This window comes from Arvicola amphibius, chromosome 6 (assembly GCF_903992535.2).
Source record: "Arvicola amphibius chromosome 6, mArvAmp1.2, whole genome shotgun sequence".
Lineage (NCBI taxonomy): Eukaryota > Metazoa > Chordata > Mammalia > Rodentia > Cricetidae > Arvicola > Arvicola amphibius.
Genome location: NC_052052.2, coordinates 91,464,128 through 91,482,124, shown reverse-complemented (window position 1 = coordinate 91,482,124; position 17,997 = coordinate 91,464,128). Strand labels below are relative to the sequence as shown.

Genomic DNA, 17,997 nt, shown 5'->3' with positions numbered 1-17,997 from the left:
TATGTTTTTCTAAATTTGATCACCAAAAGATTGTACATCGAATCTTACAAAAAGGCATTTGAATTCATAAATTTTTATGACATTTATTTATTTAGTGTATGTACACATGTGTACATATATACCACTGTGGTGTGTGTGTATGTGTGTATTTATGTGTGTGTACATGTGCATGTGTATGTGGGGAGTGTCTATACGCATATATATGCAAGTGCATGTACATTTGGAGGCCAAGGGTCAACTTAGGGTATCATTTCATGGAAGCTGTCCATCATATTTTTTGAGAGCGGGTCCTGGAGTTTATCACTTAGGATAAGCTGGCTGCCCTGTAAGCCCCAGGCTCTGCCTGTCTTTCTCACCCCAGAACTGGAACTACAGGCATAGGTTACCATACCAACCTTTTCCCTCCCTTCTGGGGCTCAAACTCAGATCCAAAGGACAACAAGCACTTTACCAACTGAGCATCTCCCTAGTCCCCCAAATCCCACTTTAAAAGTAAAGACTCAGATTAAAGTGAGAGACTAGAGAAGGACAGGCATGCGGATGCCGAACAAAAGGAAGCTGGAGAGACCATCTTACTTTCAGTTGGAATGGAAGGAAAATGATCAGGACTAAAGATGCGCATTGCATCCTCATCAGTCCTGTTGGCTCCTGAGGAAAACACCAAAGTCCTTACTGTATGCCTTGGGTGCCCCATGACTGACAGAGTGAGGAGAAACATACCTATACACTACTGCACTTAGAGACTTCTCACTCTTTCTACCAGGCTTGAAAGATCCAGCAGTTGGAAAGTCAATAAGGGTAAAGTTGAACAACCCATCAATAAACTGTTTCCAGCTGATATGTGTGCAGGAGGTTCTTCTGTCTATGTGTTGCTTTCATTGGTTGAATAAAGAAACTACCTTGGCCTTTTGATAGGGCAGCACTTAAGTAGGTGGAGTAGACAGAACTGAATGCTGGGAAGAAGGGCAGACAGAGAGCCGCGACAGAGCTGCCAGGTCAGACATGATGAATCTTTCCCGGTAAGCTACTACCTCGTGGTGACATGCAGATTAACAGAAATCGGATAAATCAAGATGTGAGAGTTAGCCAATAAGAGGCTGGAGATAATGGGCCAGGCAGTTTAAATGAATGCAGTTTCTGTGTGATTATTTCGGGTGTAAGCTAGCAGGGTGGCTGGGACCAAAAGCAGGCCCTCTCTCCTTCAACAGCCTTCCACCAAACAACAGAATATATATTATTCTCAAAAGAGTCCAATAAGAAAATGACAAAACCAGACACTGGAAAAATATTTTTAAACCATAACCTGATAAAGGATTTGTATCTAATATATCTACTTACATAATTATATTATATAATTTTATATGAATATATATATATATATCTTTTATAACTCAACAGGAAGACAACCCAATAAGAAAACTGGCAAAGGGCTTGGATAAGAACCTTTAACCCCCACAGAAAAAGATTATGAGTAGCCAATAAGCTCACAAATGGTTCAGAAAGTCTAAGTTCAAATCACAGGGAGATATCATTGTACTTATACTAGGTTATCTGTGACTCAAAGGACAGACAATACAAAATGTCAGCAAATATGTGGAGAAAACTGGACCTGCTGAACTACTACTGAGGTTACAGCCTCTTTGGGAAACAACATGCAGCTGTTGAAACTCACTAGGAAGCTCAAAATTCTACCCCAAGGACCCCATTCAGAAGAAACAAAAAGGTACATCCACACCACGAAATGTTGAAATGTACATATAATGTTCACAAGTCCAAATTAGAGTTCAAAGGTTCTCTGACTTCTGGATTGATGATTAGATATTATATGACTTTATTTCCATGACACAGTCAGAGAAATTCCCAGGGAAGGAAAACTGATTAGTAACCTGACTGTAGGTTAACGTAATTGCAAGACTGAATAGTGGAGATGGGGTCCAAGAATAAAAATGTACTGATATCGTGGGATGGTTTCCCCATATTGGGGGAACTCTATTCTGCAGTCTGTACAATGTGTCAAATGCTTGCTTTAAAGACGAGGTCTGATATCCTGGGCCCCACCCTGGACCATGACGCAGGATTTTTAGACATAAAGGGTAACAATACATACTCCACCAAGTTCTCTGGGCAGTTCCACTGTGTAGGGAAAAGGCTAGGGTCCTTTTATCTAGATTTGATCATGCTTTCAGTCAGGGCACAGTTAACTAAAGCCACAAGATTCAAGTGAGAAAAGTGAGAATTGGTTTATACACAAAGCCTCCCAAACTGATAGATACTAGGGGAAATTGCTTGTGATGTGCTTGAAAAAGTGACTAAATGAAGGTTTTTTTTTTTTTTGGCACACATTAAGCTGATGTAATTGCTGAAGGCAAGAGCCTTCATTACAATTTTGGGAGGCAATATTTCCCAATCTTTAATATGTTAATGAGATTTTTCACCTTGGAAAACTGCAAAATTCCCTAAATTTATTTAATGGATATTTTTTCCTTTCTAAGAATCAAATGTTGTTGCCATGGGAAATCCATCTTAGGCCACAATAAACTCCAAACTAGAATTTATTTTCCATGATATACTGTGAGTTGAGACAATAAAAAAAAACATACAAGTATTAAGCAATAGAAATCTTTTGCAATGTAGCCAGGTGGTGGGGGTGCATGTCTTTAATCCCAGCACTCAGGAGGCAGAGACAGTAGGATCTCAGTGAGTTCAAGGCCAGTCTGGTCTACATAATGAGTTCCAAGACAGCCAGGATTGTTACACAGAAAAACCCTGTCTCAAAAAACTAAACCAAACCAAACCAAAACAACAACAACAAAGAAATCTTACACAGTCCAGGAGTTTGTATGAGTCCTTTTTCTTACTGACAGTGACAATGTCTAGGAAAGTATCCTATGGATATTTCTTAACTTTTCTTTTGCTTTAAGGACTTGGTTCAGAGTTAAATTTAACCTCGTGAGAGTATAACAGATTAAAAAGCAATAAAGGTAGAAATACTACGGATGGAAGAAAGAGTGAGCCAGGGGATGCCAGTGCTTTACTCCACTGTCTTCCTTTCTCAGCGTCTGGGCCTCGGAGGAGTTGCTGATTCCCAGCCTTAGGCTGTGAACACCAGGAAGCTTGGCTTCCCTGTGAATGTGAACTTATTCAGTCTTGGTACAGGAACAGGCTATGTGGTCTAGGTACTGAGGTGGTTCTGTTAAAGGGCTACACCTACCAATCCAGATTCATGATAGTGACTCAGGCAGCCTTTGGAAACCAAGAGTAGCATGAAGTACTTAGGACTGACTGGAAGTGAAGGACTGAGAACGGGAGAGAAAACAGCTGTGCTCTTCACAGAGAGTTTGAAGTTGCATATTCTGTTAATCTTAAAACATTACCCCTGATGAAATAATCTGTTCTGTCCCTTTAAGAGACAAGTCCCGCTGGGCATTGGTGGCTCACGCCTTTAATCCCAGCACTCGGGAGGCAGAGGCAGGTGGATCTCTGTGAGTTCGAGGCCAGCCTGGTCTACAAGAGCTAGTTCCAGGACATACACCAAAGGTACAGAGAAACCTTGTCTCGAAAAAAAAAGAGAGACAAGCTACTTCCCCCCTCCACTGAGGCAGGCAGATCTTCCTTCCTGCTTGTAGCCTGAGTCTCTTCCTTTTCCATCTCTTCCCCCAAAGAGGCAGCTTCTGCCTTGCTCCACTCTCCCCACTTCCACCCCTCTCTGTCTCTCTCTCTGTCTCTCTGCTCTTCTCCCCTTCTCCCTTTCCCCTCCATTACTCACTAAATAAATATCCAGCTTCACTCTGCATAGTGTGTCTATCCATGTCTCTGTCTCTTGCCTGCAGCGTGGCTCCTTCCCCGGGGACCAGTGGCCTTCGGAAACTTGCAGTGTGGTCTCATGGCATGCCTATCTGTCTGTCTCTCCTTGTGGCTTGCTGCAGCCACTCAGGAAACTGAGCCTTCCATGCCTGGGACTGGCTGTTCTTGGGACCCACTGTTCGCTGCCTGTCGCCACATGACACTGCCGTTGCTCGGGGACCTGCAGTGTTTCTGCCACTGTAGTCACTAGGGATCTGCAGTGTTTTAATTTTACCATTACACCTGATAGACACAATTACACAAAGGCTGATCGTCTGACCTGTGACATGGTGCATGTCCCTTCCAAAGGGAAGGAAAGTTGCAGGGACAGTCAGGGTTTTAAGAGTGTGTCCTGGTGGAGAGATGGCTCAGAGGTTAAGAGCATTGCCTGCTCTTCCAAAGGTCCTGAGTTCAATTCCCAGCAACCACATGGTGGCTCACAACCATCTGTAATGGGGGCTGGTGCCCTCTTCTGGCCTACAGTCATACACACAGACAGAATATTGTATACATAATAAATAAATATTTAAAAAAAGAGTGTGTCCTGCGGAGGTAAAGTTCACCTCCTAATGCTCCCTGGTTAATTGAAAGTCTGTGAAAAGCGCGAGACAATGATGTTTCTGTGTGCAAAGTCCTGTTTTCTGGTGCTCATCTCCATGGTTTGTACAGGGCATTGCTTATTTGGGTGGGAGAGGGTATTATTTATAATAGCTTATACGTGTATATCCTTCTTACCAACCTTCCTGAGTAAATGCCTATGTACATTCTGTAAAGGGCCACACTCCTTGTGTTCAAATTTGCTACACTAGAGAAGTTCTCCCAACCACCAAGGAAAGTCCCTAACAGTCCTGTAAGAGTCATACAAGAGGGGGCCTCCCCAATGCAACACTGACACAGGACACAGCACTCACCTGTCCACTATGATGCCATGAGGGATGAGTACACACTCCAGATCACCATAATAGTGTTGTGGGTACGTGAATAAATCCAAGTCATATCCTGGCCAGTTGTCCGAAAGCTGTAAACCAAAGTAGTTAGGTTATGTTATTTTTCATTATTAATTTATATTTTAATGTAAATAACAAGAAAAATCCCATCATTTGAAAAGAGAAAAATGTTGAACACAGAGAAAAGGTCTACAGATCTCAATATATCAATATATTCCCTTGAACTATGAAAAGCTTAGTAAGAGGTTATAGTTTATGCAATGTGAGAGAAGAAGGCAGCACTAAGATAACAGTGTGCTCCACTCCTAACTAGGTTATTATTTATGCAATCTGATGAAACAAGGGAGTAATAAGATCAACGGTGAGCTCCACTCTACTATTGGCAATCATACAATATAAAAATGCAAACCTAATCCTTTTAAAATGATTTATTGTATTTATTTATATGTGTGTGTGCGCCTGCATGAGTTTAGGTGTGCTACATGCATGCTGGTATCCTCAAAGGTCAGCTCAGAAGCCAGAGAGCATTTGTCGCCCTGGAAACAGAGTTATAAGTGGTTGCTAACTAATTGATGTAGGTGCTTGGAACTGAACCTGGGCCCTCACAAGAGCAGTAAGTGCTCTTAACTACCCAGCCATCTCTCTGGTCCCTAAACTCAATGTCTTATAGCTAACCTGATGGTAGGGTATAGAGCTCATGTGTATGTAAGCACTATATCGGTTCAGCTCAATAACAGAGTGAATGCCCATCGTATCTGTAGCCCTAAGCTCAGTCTCTGGCACTGTAAGGATATATGGGTAAGCATATACTATGTGTCTATATTATAAAAAGATTATGGCTACATTATACACATTTATAATTGTATAATATACAGTATTATACGTTCTGCATTTCTCTTCACTGTGAATTACCTCATCTGCCGGGGAAGGTTATGATATTTATAAAAAGTATATCCTGGGGTCACAGCCAGCCCAGACTTCTATATGCCCCCGTCAGTGCAGTAAAGACTAAAAGAGGAGATTCTTTTTAAGGAACTTCAGCCGGTCTTAGGATGTGGAGCTCCAAGAAAACTGGCCTGTTCCCAGAACACAGCCTGATAGCAAGCCAGAGACTCTTAGTCTTGCTTGAGACTTAATGCACAAGTTTTCTGGTTAGCATAATGAGATGTGGAAGAAAATGAAGGAGAAAGTGGCTTTTCCTTTCACGTAAGCAAGGAGGATGCAATAGTGAAAATGTCATGCTTGAAAACGTTTCTGCATCAGGATTCATAGCTCCCCTTCTTTAACCATTTTCCACACCGTCTGGAGCACCCTATCCAGCTTTGAGCCACGGAGGGACTTTACAACACAGGCCCGTGCTGTTCGTCTGCCTCTCTTCTACATCTAATCCCTGCCCTTGGGTTGGTTTCTAGTCTAGTCATGATTCTGCATATGTACATTATATATCTGTAGTATTTTGTTAAGTCTGAGCATTTTGGACATGCATGCAATGTATTTTGATCATGTTCATCCCCAACTCTTCCTCCTAGCTTCTTTCAGATTGATCCACTACCAACCACTTCTCTAATTTCATATTCATTCTTTTAACCCATTGAGTTCAGTTTGTGTTGCCTTTGTACTGATGAACATGGGGCTGTTATTCCCTGGAGAATGACGGATCTACTAGATGCTATACCCTTAGAGAAAACTGACTTTACTTGCCCCAGAAGCCATCAGTGGTCACTAGCTCCTCAGTTTAATTCCTCTCCATGCTACAATGTGGACTGCATTGATCTTCTGTAGGAAACCACGTGTGCTGTGAATTCATGACTGCCCTCCGGTCCTCCCTGACCTCTGGCTAGTAAAATATTTCTGCTTCCCTCTTCTGAGCTGGTTCCTGAGCCTTGAGGGAAGGGGTGTGATACAGATATCTTGTTTGTGGATGGCTTCTCCACAGTCACTTATTCTCTGTGCTTTGGGAGTCTGCATTAGTGGGCTTCCAGTGCACAAAAGAACTTTTCTGATGAGGTTGAGAACTGCACTAATCTATGGGTAGAGAGACAGGATTTTTTTGTTTGCTTTTTTTTTTTTTTTTTTTTCAAGGCAAGGTTTCTCTGTAACAACCCTGACTGTCCTGGAATTCATCTTGTAGACTAGGCTGGCCTTAAACTCACAAGAAGTCATCTGTTTCTGCCTTCTAAGTGCTGGAATTAAAGGTGTGCACCACCAGGCCTGGCCCAAGGGACAGAAATTTACAGGTTAGTTTGATGCTCTATATTTTGAAAAATCATTGTAAAAGGTTCACTGCTGTAACCTACGAGCTTCCCAACTGTGGGTTCTCGGCCATATTTGCAGTACCAGACATGTGTTTCTATGGCGTAGGCCTCAAGTCCATCAGAAAGTGGTGGTTGCACCCATAAAACTCAGGTTCCTACAGGTGTATCCTGCCTTGTCAATCATTCTACCACAAAGCGCACAGCACTTTCCAGCACTGTGAACACTAGCTGGCAGGGAGGAAGCTTCTTAGTTAGAACCAACTTGACTCTTCCATGCCCTGTTATCGAGGTGTGTGATATTTTCAGCAATAGGGTCTTACCATCAAGTTCTGGTGGACAACCAAGAGCAATGGCTATAGCCTGTGGTGTCTGGGGGGGTCTCCAGGACACCTAATTCTTCCCAGTCATGATTTCATTCATCTCTCTGACACACTGCCCTTGTTTCTGCTCCCTCTGTCTCTGTGCCAAAGTTCACCTCCTTCTTGGAAGCTCAGGTCAAGCCCATGTCTTCCTGGAAGTTCGGCTGACTGCTCTCACGTTGTTGTCCTCTACCCTACTCCCTTGGGCTTCTCTGCAGCTCTGCTTTAGCAAAGGCTCCACCTCCAGCTCTTTGGAAACATTTTCACACCTCCCATTCTCCTGCTCTGTCTTATCTGTTTGTGGCTGGTTTAGAGCCCATTCCCGGTCACTCCAGGTCACTCCATTGAGTACTGAGACATTCCCCACCCCACTCCACCCTCCTCTGTATGAAGGACTCAAAACCAGCTCCCTTTGACTCAGGCTTTAGAAAGGAAGTTTTATAGTAGAACCCACACCACTCTCATTCAATTTTGGTCTCTCGTCAGACCAAACTCATGCTATTTCTCCCCAAATTTATCTCTTCCCTATCTCAGCATGTTCTTCTAGTTCTTCAGACTGAAACCGTGACATTGGCTTGGTTCCTTCCTTTAATCTTTGTGCCTCAGTAGTTCATCCTCCCAGTTCCCTCCCAGGGTGAGCAGAACCATGCTTGAGCAAGCTCCCCTGCTCCTGGCCTCTCTACCCTGATCTGGGTCTATGCGGCCATTTTTTCAGCCTGGACAACTGCGGAAACGGCCAAGCCCGCCTACCTTCTACCACCTTGGTAGCCTTAGCGAGTGTTGTGGAGGGAATTTCCCATCCTGACATAATCCTGCTCAAAGTTTATCAAGGGCTTCTCATTTCATGCTGTGTAAAACCGAGCGTCCTCACTGTGGCCACAGCAATGTCCCTCTCTTGATTCTCTATTACTTTCTCCTTCTCTCTGCTCCAACCACTTACTCCTCACTGACTGAATCTGCTGAAAATGTTTAGTATTTTGCTGTTTCTTTAGCCTGCAATATTCTTCCTGCAGATGATCACACGGCTCATATGTTATTTTTTTCCAGTCTTCGTTCATTGTTACCTTTACAGAGAGGCCTTTTCTGAGCACAAATATCAACTGCACGCCCCTCCCTTCCCATCCTATTTCTGTATCCTTTGTTTCTAACTTTACTTTCCTTCACAGTGTATATTACTACTATGTGAGTGTGCATGAGGGTGAGTGTATGCGTGTGTGTGCTGTGTGTGTGTGCATGAGTGTGTTGTGTGAGTGCATGTACATGAGTCTGTGTGGGTACGTGTGTGCGTGTGTGTGCATGTGTGTGTGTATTCTGACTTGTCTCACCCCTCTAGAATGTGCGTTCCTTCTGGAAGACCTCATCTTACTTTTTGTTCAATCCCTAGTACCGAGACCACTGACCTGAGATCTGGTGTTGAGTACTAAAAATATTGAACAATCAAATGAATGAGACAATCTTTATCTCAGAACTCCAATCTCAGCCCTCAGCTTGTCTCCTTGTGATAGAAAGAGCTACTCTTCGCAGCTCTGGAGATTCAAAGAGTGTACACCATCCGCACGCTCAGAAAGGGTCGCATTTGCTGCACCGTACCGGCACACTGGTTGGTGTGACTGGTGAACGTGTACAGAGCGACACTGGCTCCCACCTGGAAGTTCCAGGAGCCAGCTGTGACCTCTATCACCAGAATGGCTGCTCAGTGTCCTACGAGCTGCGCCGGAATGGCATTCAGTCTCTGTGAGAGCCCCTGGTACAGTGATGACGATCCAGGGAAACCATCCAATCACTTCTCCTGGCTTTCCTTCTGGACACATGATGCAATCCCTCCACTTCCTGGTGCTTGTCCGCTGACACTGTAACCAGTGGTCTCTCGAGCTAACTCCTCCCCTGCACGCGAATCCTTGCAGCTCTTTGCCTTGAATCACAGAGATTACTCTCTATGGCAAGGTCAGGGTCCACTCTGACTTTTCCTGCCACTTTTACAGATTAGGATATCCTGTTTCCCTTTTCTTTCTTTCGTTTTTGAGACAGGCTTTCACTATGTAGGCCTGATTATCCTGGAACTAGCGAGGCAGACCAGTCTGGGAGGTAAAATTCAGAGACCCACCTGATTCTGCCTCTGTCTTCTGGGTACTGGGATTAAAGGTGTGTGCCACTGTGCCTGGTCCTAACTCCCTTTTCTTTAAGATAGAATAAAACCTATGGAGCGGATAGCATCAATAGTGCGTGCAATGACTAGTGCATAACAAGTATTGAAATGCACCCCCCCAACACACATGCGTGTGCCAAAGTGAAGGAAATGATGATAAAAAATTATGAAACAAATCTTTACATGAAAATGGTCAAAGCAATCAATAGCTCAGAGCAACCTGAATAATGGTAGATATCACAGATGTCAAAGTCTACCTCCTCTGGGTAGTCTGTTAACTATAGGACCCGAGGCATATTAATGTCTCCAAAATAAAGTCAATGGCTGCCTCACATGGCTATTGTGAAGATTAAATAGGACAGATAATATAAGACTCACTAGCACATGGTCTATAGTGCTTAATGACGTTAGCCATGTAGCTATACTGAAGCTTCAGTAGTCCGTATAACTCACAGTCATTTACATAAGCAGGCTATGACTCATTTAAGAGAAAACCTCAGTGTCATTTGTTAAACTCTTACTACCCCAGCTCAAGCAGTGAATTGAATCTGGTAGGAACGCATTTCTTCCAAACTGTTCTAACAATCACAAGTGACCATTGTTTCTGGCTAATCTGAAATGGTGTTTTCACTGTGGAGATAAAACACTCAGAGACAAGAGGCTCCAGGTCTGTTTTGCTGTCTTTGCACACAAATCGTGTTATGAGTAAGTCTATCCCTGGAGGGATGCAGGGTGGCTCTGAACCTTAGGTAATGGATTCACTTGCTTTAAACCAAGAAATAAAAAACAACAAATCTTTAAATAGTTTCAGGATCACAGATAACATGCTCACAGATAATAATGTGTTTATTCCACACAATGCTTTCTCTGTTCAAAGAGGCAAAACATCTCCAAGCTGGAGAAGTGACAAACACAGAAACTGAGTCACATTATCCCACGTCCAAATCGAGAGCCCATCTGACTCTCTGTTCCCATTTAAAGCACAATGACAACCTGTTTTGTTTTTCTTCTTAGACTGTTTCTTCCCAGGGAGAAAAAATGGCTCAGAGAAACATGGCATAGCCTATGTCTGCTTCTGTCCTGCTCCTAGCTCCAAGCTCTTGGCCCTGCTCCTCCCTGCAGACAGACTATTGTCATGGGTTTTCATGCCTGTGCCTCTCTCACCATCAGCATAGAAATCCCAAACAACAACATCGGCAGGCCCAGGCCCAGAGCCCAGCTCTACCATGTCAGAACAAATGGACACAAGAGGTACTGAAAGAAGGGCCCGTGTTCTGCTAACACGAGGACAGCTCAACAGGCCACAGGACACTTTGAATCCCAGTGCAATGCCTTCCTCTTCTGCATTCTTTCTCTTCCTCGTATTTATTCTCACATATTGCCACTCCACCCGCATGGGAATGAGGATGGACGAAAGGGAAGGAGAGAGTCAAGGAGAACAAAAACTCAGAAGTAACTTTGATTTTTCTCTTCTTTTCCCAAACATTGTTGTGTAGGTACTCACTACGGATCGTTTGACAACACATTGGTAAAGCACAAACTGCTCAGACAAAGCTACCTGAGAACTTGACCCCTAAAAGCCAGGTGGGCAGAGAAGATCTTAGCTCCCTCAGAAATAACCAGGATGTGTGAACAATGCATCTGGTAACTTTACTAGCTTCAAACCAAGTGACAACCAACTTCCAGCAAGATCTCTGAACTCAGTCTACATCTTTTTATTTAACAATTTTTGTGTGCTACTGTTTTAGTCTTTAAAATGCTGAAAGTCACTCGTAGATAAGACCCATCTTAACTTTCCTATTAGTAAATTGTTATTTCACATTTTTCATGCATGTGCACTATGTATTCTAGATCTACCTTCCCTCCTTTTCTTTCTGGAACCTTCTGGCCAACCCCTCCTCTCTATAATTACCTTTCCCTATTAGCTTTGGTTTTGTTTAGTGTCCCATATTGTTTAACCAGGGTCATCTGAGTTTGGACCTCCCATCGGACCCTGGTGGGCTCAGCAGTGGGTACACACAGCCATGCTTCCTTCCCCCTCCCAGAATCTGTGGGTTGTCAATGGATGAGCAGCATGTGACCAAGTCCCTCTTCAGAGCTGACAGTCAGGAGGGCCTGACTTCTGTCAGCACACCCGCTGCTGGAGAGTACATGGCTCCCAAGCCTACATCTGCTCTTTCCCAGTCCCATTCCCCATCTTGAGACTCCCACATTCTTTCTTCCTTCTCTTGCTCGATGTTCCCTGAGCCTTGAGATCACATCCCTGTCTTGTGTGGGGGCTGACACCTCAGCCATTCTTTATTTTTACCGTCTGAATCAGCCATGGGTCTTTGCCCTTCTTTCCATCGCCGGGAAGGGGAGACTTCCCTGTCCATACACACTTTTTTTCTGGTAGAGCGGGGTTATGAATGGCCCCAGTTTCTTAGCAGTCGCTCTTCTTACACAAATCATGCTTGGGTCATGATTAAATCGTTCCACTCCCCTCCCCTAGCACCTTTGCCCCACAGCTCTCCCCACCCAGGTTTTCCTTCCTAGTCATTGCTAAACACCTTGGATGCTCTCCTAAAACCGCTGTCCTGATCTTTCTAACTAGTCCATCCTGTAGCTCCTCCAACTGTCCCCACTCAGTTATTTCACCCTAGTTCTACATGAGTAACATTCCCATGAACACGCCACTCCTCCAGAGCAGCCTTACCTCTGGAGCTGCAGTCTCCTATGTATCAGAGTTTGAAAGATGGCTCAGACCATGCATTTCTCTCAAGAAGGTGTCTGTTGACACCAATAGATGAAACTGTTATATTTACACCGTTCCTTCACTGACTTTTTAGATTTCAATAATTTACTCATCCTACATCTAAATTGAATTCCTTTTGATTTTTGACAGTGGTTTTGGGGGTGGATTTTATGGAAGGCAAATGCTCTGCCTCTGAGGCACACATCCGACCGGATCATGCCAATGTTCTTTAGAAGCAGCTAGTATTTACGAGACAGTGGTTCTCTAAGTGTTTTAGAGGTGGCTATTTGAAAGATGCCCCATACTAAAGGCCTCTTGCCCACCCCATCCTACTTGCTCCTTTGGCAGCATCTGACAGTCTTGATGATCTCATAACCCTGGCAAATCCACTTCCACCAAACCGTGTTCCCTTGGCACGTACTCTTCTCAGTTTCTCCCACACAGTTCTTCATTCTTGGTCCCTTCATCTGACTTTGTGCCACAGTGTAACACTCGCATTTGGAGGCTCCCCAGGCATCTCTTCTTTTTTTTTTTTTTTTTTTTTTTTTTTTTTTTTTTTTTTTTTTTTTTGCAGAGTGAGGTTGAATATTTATTCAGAGGGTTATGAAGGCAGAAGGGAGAAAGGGGGAGGGGGAAGCAGAGAAGTGAGGAGAGAGGCAGAAGCGAAAGACGGAAAAGAGCCCAGGCATCTCTTCTAAACAGTTTTTTTTTTTATTTCTTCCATTTTCCACTTTACTCTTCATTTGTCCCTCAAATATTAACTAACCTTCTTTTGATGGTTTTCCAAATCTACCCTATCACACTCTGGAGTTTAAGTATGGATTTCAAATTGTAAACAGGGTAACCTGATCTGTGAGCATTATAGACTTAATATGAGAGTTGATTTAATGATTTCCTCTTTCATATCTTCACCCCTTCGCGTCTGGTCTGTCATACCCATAGTGACTGGAGTGTTTCTATTGTAAAAACACATACAATGATCTCTTCTTTGCCCTTGACAAGTCTCTGTGCCTTGGATCCACACGTTTACCTTTTGTTTATGCTTCAGGTCTTGGGTGAAGTGTCACGACAACTCTCCGATCCTGTGAGCAAAGACACTGGACCTGCCCCCTCCCCTAACTGTTCTCCTCCTTCCTGTTGCCCACCTGGCTGTCTGAGTTATCTTGACTGTATTTTCACACTGCTTGCCTGGGTCCCTCCCCAAGAATGCACGTTTCAGGAAAAAAAGCCTTTGTCTTGTTCCATTAGTAGGACCAGACTAGCAGAGCAGACTAAAGGAACCCCTCCTTTAAGAAAGGCATGTCTTGCTGTTGAATTAAGAGCTGAACCCTACATTTCAATCTGAACAGTTCTATTTAAGTGAGAGGTGTTTCCTTCCCAATGCACTCATTCTAATTCAGTAGATTCATTTCCATCAACAGATTAACTGTGAATTACACACTGAACTCGGGGAAGAGAATCTTAGTGTCAAATCAGCCCCACCCACCACCTGCACACCTTTTCACACCAGTCCTGGTAGTCAGAACCGCCTTCCGCTGGAGCTTGATTCTAGGATTCCGGGAGGAATTCTGCTGGTTGATAGCTGAATCCCCAGAGTTGCACAGGTTCGGATCTGGCCCCACCCTCCATCCTTCCGTTTTGACACATTACTAGGTATTTCACACATTCAGTTTGCCTTCCTTCACAGACAGAGGCGCCGGGCACTCTGGCTGTGACTTCTGCAGAGCCGCGCCCCAGATTCAAGGCTCCAATTCCATTCACTTGTGCTAGTCTATAGCTTGGCTGCCCTGAAAAAATCTCAGTGGCTTTTTTGAAAACAAAACTTGAACCTCATTGAAGTGAGGAGGCAGCGCTGAAGGGAGGGCCGCTAGCACTGTACCCTGGGATCTTCGCAGACCCTAACTCGCAGGCCAGGTTCTTTGTGATTAGCAGAAGAGGAGACCAGGGAGGACGCAGGCTTCCAGGCCCGAAGGAGGGTGGGAGAGGAGGAGTTACTGGGAACTAGGGATGAGGGAGCAATGTTAGCAGGGGTTTCATCAGACAAGGTGGAGAGTGGAGGCCTGAATTCGAGGAAGGCAGCGATCTCCGCCCGGCGGAGGAACAAAGCCGAGACAGGTTCTCACACGAACGCATTTCAGCTACAAGAGGATGCCACGAAGGGAGGGGAAGGGAGAGAGCTAGGGAGCCCGGGGTCCGGAGTTTGCATTTACCACGACGCCTCGCCCGGAGTCTGGCGCCTTCTCACTGCTCCCGGCCATGTCTCTCGTGGGGACCGCGGGAAGGACAGACGCCGGGAGGATGTGGAGGCCCGGCTGCACGGGGGGGAGGGGGGAGAGGGGGGGATGGGATCGCGGGGGATGTGGCCGGGGCCGCCCCGCCCCCGAGCCTGCGGGCGGGAAAAGCCGCGACCTCAGCCGAGCCCCATTCCCGAGGCGGCGCGGGAGCAGCTGTGGAGCAGCGCCTGGTGCACCTGAGCGCGCTCCTGGGAGCGTCCCTGGCGACCCGTGGCCCGTCCCTCTGCCGGCTCCGCACCCCGCGGGGATATGGGGCGGGCCTGAGATCCGTTCTGGTGCGAAAACAGCCTCTTGTCATTAGCTTTCCCAAAGTCCATCGCTGCTGCCCCTAGGCCAGCAATCTCCAAGACTCCGCCCTGCCAGGTTTTAAAAGCACTTTTGTCCCAAGTCAAAGCTTAAAAGGGCGGCAGCGCTGAGCATTCTCCGGCTTTGGGAATGGGCTGGAGTATCCCGGAGGGCTTCAGTTCCTGGCGCCCTGCCAGGATTTGGAAATGGCCAAAGGCCGGCATTTCCTCTGACCAAACCCTAGTGATCTGATCGGCCTAGGGCAGGGACATTTTTTTTTTTTTAAACAAAATACTGTATCTAATTTACCACTTGACTCTAATTGTTTCAGGTTGTAGCTGAAGGCAATTGCTCTACTCGGAAAGAAAACCTTGTTTTATGAATCTGTTGTCAAACCCAACCCCTAATCCCAGCTTTCTCCTAGCCCAGCGCCCTAGTTCTTTGTTCTTTCCTCCAAGGCCGTGCTCTCTGTTTATGTGTGTCTTTGGTCTCCCACCTCTTGCCAGAGCCTGCGTATGGCTCCCTTTGGGTTTAAAGGCCTCACTTGGATAGTCTCTTGATTTAGTCTTCTCCAAAAGATTTTTATTGGGCTAGGGTGTAGCTCAGTGATATAACAGTGTTTGCTTAGGATGTGTAAGGTCGCAGGGGTTCTAAGTCCAGCAACAACAACAACAACAACAGCGTGGGCGCATGTACACACACACACACACACAGACACACACAGACACACAGACACACGGCACTTCTTCACCTTTTGGCTAAGATCAAGTGCAAAAGAAGTGTTCAATATTCATTTTCTGGCACACACTGGCAAGATGAATGCTGGTTGTATTTGGTTTGAAGGGAAAATAGTTATCCATCAGTTCATGTTGCTTAGCTTGGAATAACTGAGTAATAATATTGTATTTATGTGAGGTGGACAATCGCTTTGGCTGTTAATGTCCAAGATCTAGAACTAAGGAAGAAGAGGGGTGCAAGGAGCAGCTCCCGATGTTGTACTCGCTAACTGGCTGTACCAGTAGGTGGTGCTCCCCAGCACAGGCGCCAACCGCTTCAGTCAGCCATTTTGGTAGCTACCTTTCCCCTGCTTTTCACTTTCATTCTTCAATACTGGGCCCAGGAAAGAGTCATAAGAAATATTATTGAAACTTCCGGAAACTGGGCTGGAGAAATGGCTCCGCGGTCAAGAGCAATTGCTTCTCTTGCAAAGTGCTCAATTCTCTGTACCCAGATGGTGCCTGTAACCACCCATGGCCCCAGTTCCAAGGGATCTGATGCTCGCTTCTAACTTCTGTGGGCACGAGACACGCACATGTTGCATTCAAGCAAGCGAAGCACTCATACATAAAAAGTCTTGGGAAAATGTCCAGGAACTGAAAAGTGGCGTTGTTATGCCAACAATCTAACTCTAGAGGCCAGAGAGCAAGTTAATGCAGTACGCTGGCACACTCTTCCCGCTGGGTATGGGTAGATGTGGGTGGACCTGTGGGTAGTTCACAAACCATGCTTGACGCAATGTCACCTGAGTGTCCACTGCTTCACTGTCCAGCTCAGCCTCAAGAATCTCATTGTGAAGCCATAGGACAAACAGGTTACAGGGGGCGTCAAGGCACTTGTCTAGCGGGAAAAGCATGTGTTAAAAATGCTCATTGGCTGAAAAATGACAGCTAGAACCTTTTCAAAAGACCGTCTGTTTAGACATAAATGGCAATGAATTCACAATAAAAAAAATATACAGGTTGCTTGAAGGACAACAAGAATCTTAAGAATTCGTCTTTTAGAACATCCCATATATACTATTGTAGAACATTCTGTAAAGAATGATGAATACACTCTTTGAAATATCAAATTTAGTTTACTTCCTATCATTATGTTTTGTGTTGTCAGACTATAATTGGTACTCTGGACCACATGAATGTAATATAATATTAATTATATTTGCAAGGATAGAAAAGGAACAATATACATATCCAGGCCTTACTATTAATCTTACATTAAAAATATTTAGAGGCAGACTTTTAATTTCTGTAATAAAGGTAGTGAAATAGTTTTGGATAGGAATTTCAATTCTAGCATGACCCGTGTGTCTTTAACACACGAGTCTAAACTAGTAAGATCCATGTTTTATGTTTCAGTTCTCTCCTCTGTAGAAGGTAGGACGGTATAAAGCATTTCTGTACTGCCTATGCTAAGGTGGTTAACATGAGATAACATGCATGAAAATCCTTTGAAAATACTAAAACCTGTAACATCATCAATTCGAGATGCTGTGAAAAGAATTCACGAGCAAAGAAAGGCTCATGACTGCCAAGAAAAGAAGAAGCACCCTCTCCAGGGGAGGAGCCCCTTAACTGGTTATCCAATTCAAAGTGGTCAGCTCTGAAACCATCTACAAAGCAACAAAAATGGACTCAGCACACTGTATGTGTATATTCGTGCATACATATACATACATGGAAATGTATATAATGATAATAATCAAAATAAAAGAGGCTATCAATTTGGGGGAGGGGTTGCCAAGAAGGGGGTTGGTGGGACAGAACCTGAGAGGGACTGAAAGGAGGAGTGGGAGGGTGTAAGTGATGTAATTCTGTTTAAATTAAACATGTATAAAAATAATAAAAAGATAAAAGGGAAGATTTATGAAATTATCTCATGTAAAACGAAAGGAAGTCGGTGTTTGTGTGTGTGTGTGTGTGTGTGTGTGTGTGTGTGTGTACCTGGAGACTAGGGCAGGACACAGAGTACCCTGTTCTGTCACTATGCAACCTCATTTCCTTGAGACAGGTTCTCTCACTGTGCCGGGAGCTGGCCTGGTAGTCAGCAAACCCTAGCAATCTTCTTGTCTCCAGCACACACAGTGATGAGTTATATGTAAGTGTGCACAGTTATGCACATTTTTATATTTTTACTTTATTTTAAATATGTGGGTGGAGGGATCTGAACTTAGGTCTTTATGCTCTTACCCACTGGGCCACCTCTCCAGTTCCTGGGAATTACTCTTTAAAACTGACCTAAGGGGCTGGGAAGATGGTTCAGTAGTTAAGAGCATTTGCTTCTTTTGTACGGGACTTGAATTTAAACCCTGGCACCCACATGGCAGCTTGCAACCATCCAGTGCCATTGCCAGGGGA

The 17,997-nt window shown here is 44.6% G+C and overlaps 1 protein-coding gene across 1 annotated transcript in view; it reads right to left on the bottom strand.

Moving 5' to 3' along the window:
• Positions 1 to 14,542, bottom strand: part of Prtfdc1 (phosphoribosyl transferase domain containing 1) — a 91,589-nt gene extending 77,047 nt beyond the window's left edge. Inside the window, 2 exon segments of the mRNA XM_038335478.1 lie at positions 4,755 to 4,861; positions 14,495 to 14,542. Coding sequence (XP_038191406.1) covers positions 4,755 to 4,861; positions 14,495 to 14,542 — 155 coding nt within the window.
• Between the last annotated feature and the right edge of the window lie 3,455 nt (positions 14,543 to 17,997).